Source organism: Genypterus blacodes, unplaced genomic scaffold (genome assembly GCF_046128005.1).
Source record: "Genypterus blacodes isolate CSIRO-AG114 ecotype Tasmania unplaced genomic scaffold, CSIRO-AGI_Gbla_v1 ptg000032l_1, whole genome shotgun sequence".
NCBI lineage: Eukaryota > Metazoa > Chordata > Actinopteri > Ophidiiformes > Ophidiidae > Genypterus > Genypterus blacodes.
In genome coordinates this window covers 4147288-4153781 of record NW_027466845.1, presented here as the reverse complement: position 1 = coordinate 4153781, position 6494 = coordinate 4147288, and the positions used below count along the sequence as shown (strand labels likewise).

Below are 6494 nucleotides of genomic sequence, written 5' to 3'. Positions count from 1 at the left end.
TAATTACAGCTCATTTGGTAAATGAATACATCAGCAAATATTTCTCTCTCAACAAAGAAGCTGAGAAAAAACATAAATAAACCCATTTATGCATCAAGGTGTTTTCAGATCCAGCAAAGCTTCTATTCCATACATAGGAAACAACATTTTGCATTGAAACCGGCTTTGTTTCATACTTGTTGGTACAAAATGCAAAGATATGAAGCAACTATAATATATGGTATTTTATTTCAATTAAGAAATTGACAAGCACTCATCAATTAACATATTAAAACATTTGTGCCACCTGTTCAATCAAACTCACATGATGGCTCCTTAAAATAAATACTTTTAAGAGGAAATAATACAGAGAATATGTGAGGCTCAAACCACACGGACAAACAAATTATCCAAATGTCCAAAGAGACGAAAAGGGTTCTGAAAATCCCCCCAAAGTCGACCCCGACTCTCCAACGAAACGTGTTGTATAAAACAGCTAAGTATCTTTAAAAATACAGAATCTTACAAAAAAGTTTTCTCACGTCTTTAAATCACTGTAAAAGATCAGCTGGTATTATGACAAGAAATCAGGAATTTCCATGTATAAGAAAAAGACAGAATGTGCTTCTGCATTTTTACATTAGTATTCACATACATCATGAGTGTAGTGGATAGTCCGAGCCCTCTTCCTCTACAACGGCGCCGCGATGGAGTCTCCTTCTCCTCCTCCTCCTCGTAGGCACGCTGACCTCCGAGTTGAAGGTAGACCGCCAGTGACCGTGGTAACCACTGAGACGCAGTCGGTCCCTAAGCTCATGTAGTTAACCGTCCTTCCAAACAGCCCGGGCTCATAGAAAAAACAACACACTTCACAGCCAAGTGTTCTGGTGATCCAAAAAAGCATGGATAGGACACGTTTCCAAACAGCGTTCACATTTTTCTGTATATAAAAAAAACAAACTAAAAACATATTCGGTTCAAAAGGGTCTTGGTTGAAAAAAGACAACGTAGCCATTAAGGGGAGAGGATTTCAAGAATACAGGTTACAGTACAAAAAGGTGGTCCAGGTGGTAGCACATGAAGCATGCATGTGTTTATGTTGCCCCCTCCCCCCCCTCCCCTCCCCCCGAACACATCCCTCATGCCAAGACGTATAAAAAGGCCACATGGCTTTTCCTTCACTCTTAAATGCAAAAGTACTCTGTCAGGTCCGACTGGCCTCCTTTGTCTTTGCTTTTAATTCATTAGAAGACCCTCAAAACAAAAGGTGCTTTTTCGATTGGTTGGACTCCACAAACAACCGGGTGCCTCGTAATGTGTGTGTGTGTGTGTGTGTGTGTGTGTGTGTGTGTGTGTGTGTGTGTGTGTGTGTGTGTGTGTGTGTGTGTGTGTGTGTGTGTGTGGGTGTTTGACATGTTCCTGAAGTTATTTATGACCAGGGGGGCTGAAGTACCGACAAACACGTGTCACGGACAGTTGGAGGCAGTAGAAGACAGACGTGCGATGGCGGCGGTTGTGGTGGTGAAAAAATGTATATCTCCAAAACGTGAAACTTTTTGAGAAGTACAAAAACGTGGGCGAGCACGTTTCCAAGGTCCCGCGGCGTCCCCGAGGTTCACACCTGGAAACCATTTGTTAGTTTGTGTACACAAATCTCACGAGCAGTCTCTTACCGGGGCTGTGTGTCTGTTAAGGGATCAGTGGGAGTATACTGTACGAGCATGTAAACAAAAGGCAGTTGGGCTTGAGCTGAGTCTGCTGAGCTCCTCTTCTTCACTTTAACACCTCCGACCAGGTCCTCTCTCTCTCTTTAACAGAGCCCTTCACCACCTCTGTGTATGTCCCCATTAATCTCACATCTGTACTGCTGGAACAACAACAACAACAAAAATATAACTTAAGATAAACTCTCTAGGCACTGTTTGATATCCAAGGCTTTTTGTTGTAGATTGTGATAAATGTCAGCAAATAAACTCTTAAAAAAAACAACGAACGAAGAGACGAAAACACCAGAGAGGTGATGGTTCTGAAGACCAAACACTTCTTCCTCTGTGATTCATCAATGTCCTCCAGTCAGCTTAACCAGCCAGACAGACTCGCTTCAAAGCTCTGTGGTGGAGAGGCAAGGGCAGAAAGTCTCTAAAGGGTAAGTGTGAACGTTTTCAAGGTTAAGTGTCACTTGCAGTCTTTGACCCATCTTTCTCCTTCATGATCAAGATCAGATCTTAAGCCATTATCTTCTGGGGTATCTCTATCGAAGCCTTGATGAAGATGCAGTTGTCTCGGATGTAGTTCCTCTTCTTGATCTCTTCGTGAGAGATGAACTTGGGGTAGCCGAAGCCCAGGGTGCTCTCGTCCAGCGAGTTGCGGGTGCTGCTGGGCTTCTGGAAGTTCTTCCAGTTGGGGTCGGGGTTGAAGGTCTCGGTGATGTGCTGGGGCTTGGAAAGCGACGGGTCGCTCTGGTCCAGGATGGAGAATGTCACCTTGTAGGAGAACGGCCACTCCAGCAGGTTGTCGTATTCGCCGGGCAGCACGCGGATATAGACGGATAGGTGGGAGCCCTCGCCGCTGCCGTTGCCGTTCAGGAAGGCCGACACCTGCAGCTTGTAGCCATAGCGATGAGTGTAGAAAGGCGGGCTGAAGAATTCGTGGTTGCTTCGAAGCTTTGCCTCCTGGAGTTTACGGGTGTAGTCGTTAAGTTTCCAGATGAGGACGCCGTCGTGGCTGACGGACAGCTCCTCCATTTCCCTCCGCAGCTCCAGGATTTCCTGCCGCTGACGACCAACCAGGTTACACATCATGGTCAGGTGGGACTTGGTGGTGTCCTCCAGGTGACGGCCGATCGCCAGTTTGGGGCACTGCAGGAGAGAGCGAGAGAGAGAGAGAGAGAGAGAGAGAGAGAGAGAGAGAGAGAGAGAGAGAGTAGAGACATAAATGAGTGAAACATCTGAGGAGGATGAAGATGTGCCTCATCTCTCCTGGGTGACACTCATACATTGTGTCACTCGCTCACTCGCTGCAGATGTCTTGTAATTTTAAACAGAGCATTCTAAACTGAGCTGACAACATTAAGTGGGCTGCTCATGTGCTGCTTTCCCCCTGAATCCCAAATTGATGTCAATTTCAAAAATAGATGCAGTTTGAGCTGTCAGGACGAAGCAGCGTAGCTCTCGTTAAAATGTGGCCTCCAGGCATCGCGAGGCACGTTTGAGAAAACACTACTGGAATACGATGAGCAACAAATCTACATTCGACAAAAAGCATGCAGAAACAAATCTGGCACTGGAAGAGCGCATATCAATGAGGTAATTCCTACACAGGTCAAAAAAAAATCATCTTTAAAGGTTCAAGGCGTGTGTGTGTGTGTGTGTGTGTGTGTGTGTGTCTAATGCAACACGTTACCCTGTGCTTGCAGCCGGCGTCTTTGAAGGGGCACAGCACCAGAGCGCTGCCACAGTTATCCTTCACGTGGTTGGCCAGATCCTCCCGGGCGATGTTGGGTGTGCCGCACTGGTTTGGGCACTGGACAGGAAAGCGAGGGCAGTGGTACTGGTGGTTCTGTTGGGGCAGGAGGGCGGAGGGGAGACATTATTCACGTGAAGTGCTGACACATTGCACGCGGATGAGAATGTTTCAGTTCCAGTGTAACTCACCTGGATTGTGTCGAAGACGAACTCCTTGCCGCAGTACTTGCAGGGCTGCGTGCGTTTGGGACACTCGGCCATGCTGTGCTGGGACAGGAGGCGCCGCATCATCCTCGCCCCGCACTTGTTCTCGCAGTACACACTCTCCTGCGGACACACACCCTGGTGGTTCTGGAACAACAAAGCGGACACGAGACACAATCAGGCACAGGATCAGTCACTGGGCAGATTCTTAGTCATGCTTGTTGCTCTTTCAGTACATTTTCAGGTCTTTTTATGGCTTTTAAACATCTTATTTAGCTGTGGCACACACTTCATAAATCCAAGTTTCTCTGTGGAATCAATAACATGGCTCAAGTGTGGTGTTCCTGCACTTTTCTGTCTTCATAGCCCTGAGTTTCCCGCTGCGTTCCGACCTCTCAGGCCAGTGTAAACAGAGGAGGGGCAGCTCGGTCAATGACAGACGTGTTACTGAGGCAAATCATAGGCTGGAGCAAAACACATTTCATATGAAAGAGTCAGTCAATGCTGCTTTCCCCCTTATGCCAACACACGTGTCGTATGAAAACACACTAACACTCCCTACAGGCGGCGACACGGCGAGTTGGGCACAAAGACTCTTTCATAAGCGCCATGGAAACACGTGGCCTCACTCAGGTTGTTTACCCGAAACTACGGCTGCATTACGGCGAGGAGGGAAAAAAAACTAAAAAGGGAATACAGGGATGTTTTGTTTTCAGCGTTTACCTCGTAGGCTTCGCCGGTGAACTCGCTGCCGCAGAACTCGCACTTGACCTTGCGCTTGGGGCAGTCGTGCTGCAGGTGGTCGGGCAGGTCGCGGCGCGTCAGCTTGACGGAGCAGCGATTGGGGCAGGGGATCACGTTGAACGCACAGGTGGAGAAGTGGCCCTGAGGGGACGAGACAGGGAGAGAGAGAGAGAGAGGGATGTGTCATTGATTCTCACGCAAACACACACACACAAACACACACAAACACACCCTGATTTAAGCATTCAGTGAGTAAACAACAAAAGGGAGGGAGGCGTTGAATAAGGCCGCAGAGATAAACAAAGGGGGGAGAGCAGCAAACAGATGAAGGGAATGCGTGAGAAGAAGAGAGGAAGGAAAGAAGGAGGGAGATGTTTCCTCACCTGGAGCTGCTTCATCTGGCCGGTCCAGCGACAGCCCTCCTCACTGTGGATGCAGCGGATGGGCAGCGCCAGAATCTGCTGCTCCAGCTCAGGGTCGGGATAAATCTGACCAGAAAACAATCAGAAATTACAATTGAGATTCATGTAAAGATGCTGAAAACAGGGTTAATACGGTTCCGTCGTCATGGTTTCTGCACTTAAAAACTATACATAGAACATATCTATATCTATCTATACAAGTCTTTTTGTCTGAGACCCTAAACACATTTTGGAATCCTTCAGATCGTAGAAGACTGAAGAATCTAAACAGAGAGGAAAGTTGAAGTTGTTGCCAGGAGATTCTGTTGGAGTATTCAGTGTTTTTATGGGTTTGTTGGACCGTTGGGATGCAGCTAAAGCAAAAACAGGGAGAGCGAGAGGATGATCCCTGTGTGGTTAGTGAGTGGTGGGTATGAGTCAGTCCTCCGCCTGATCTCTCCCCTACAGCACAGGAAGATTTACAGCTCCGCACGCAACTCCATCCCCCCACGCTGTCACAAAAGGCAGCAGACACACACTCACACACACACACACACTACTGGTCAAACAAGAAAAGCCACTTCCTCAAAATGTCACAACAGCCCTCGAAACAAACGGCGGCTCAGTAACACCAGCGCTCAGCCGTAACTGCCGTCACGTGCTGCGGTATTTAAACATGCACAAACGGCCGACTGGGGGCCGTTTCCCACCAAATTAAAAGTCAATTTGGAAAATCGTCGACGGTAAAACACTTCCACTTATCTAACTCAAGTTTTTATTTTTTTACTGCTTAATGGCCGCCTCTGCCAGGACAAATAAGCGTATGAAAGCATAATCCTAAAGCGTTAAAGATGAATTATAGATGTTTGAAACGTGCACTAGCGGAGGAAACACGGACGATGCAAACCGACGCAATGCAGTGCAACAGCCGTGCAATAAAGCCAACGGGACTTTTCCAGGATTATAACCTTCGGCTTTGTTGACATAGCGTTGGAGAAGCGTGGAGTCGTCAGGTATATAGGCTGTATGGAACTGTGGGAACGCCAAACATCGCATATCAATCAATCGACAACCTTACGTGCACTTTAAAATAGTAATAAATCATTTAGGGGGCTTTAGAATGGTGAGCGTTGGAGGCTTTGTTTTGATGCGTGGCTGCTGCATTGCACTGGAGCCAACATTGTGAAGATTAAAACAGATGTTGAGTTGAGGTTCTTGAGTTTGCAGCCTTCAAAACACGAGACAACACGAGACGCAGACAAAGACACAACTCCACCGCTGTAATGACATTATTTGAGGGGGGGAGCAAACTGAGACGCTTCCTTTGTTCCACACTGGGATTCTACAGGGGGACGCCAGTAATGTCCTTCTAACTGAGTCCCAGGTGGATGGGATGGGGGATGGGGGGGGTTGACTATCTCCAGAGCTCCAATTTGGGGTTTAATCCCTCTGCTTTCCCTCATCCTTGTTCCTCATGCGACTACAGCAGCTGCAGCTCCGCTCAGTGATTGCAACGATTGTGGTGTTGTTGTTTTTCCCGAGCGAGTTCCTGTGTTTACACTGGGAGAGCGAGTTTCCTGAGCGAGCGTGTTATTAGCAGGCGAAGGACGCTGTGCACTGAGCGCTACAGTGGCCCTGACAGTCCAGCACCAGCATGGAGCCGTTTACAGCCGGCCCTGGAAGCCTGAGAGGACTTTGGTAA

The 6494-nt window shown here is 47.8% G+C and overlaps 1 protein-coding gene across 1 annotated transcript in view; it reads right to left on the bottom strand.

Annotated features, from left to right (window-relative positions):
* Positions 1–209: 209 nt before the first annotated feature.
* The window catches only part of traf4a (tnf receptor-associated factor 4a), a 28067-nt gene continuing 21782 nt past the window's right edge, over positions 210–6494 (bottom strand). The window contains exons 3-7 of the mRNA XM_076146093.1: positions 4775–4879; positions 4371–4532; positions 3633–3794; positions 3382–3537; positions 210–2837 (exon numbers count right to left, since the gene is read on the bottom strand). Of these exons, the coding sequence (XP_076002208.1) occupies positions 2205–2837; positions 3382–3537; positions 3633–3794; positions 4371–4532; positions 4775–4879 (1218 nt within the window). The 3' untranslated portion in view covers positions 210–2204. The remainder of the gene's footprint in view (positions 2838–3381; positions 3538–3632; positions 3795–4370; positions 4533–4774; positions 4880–6494) is intronic.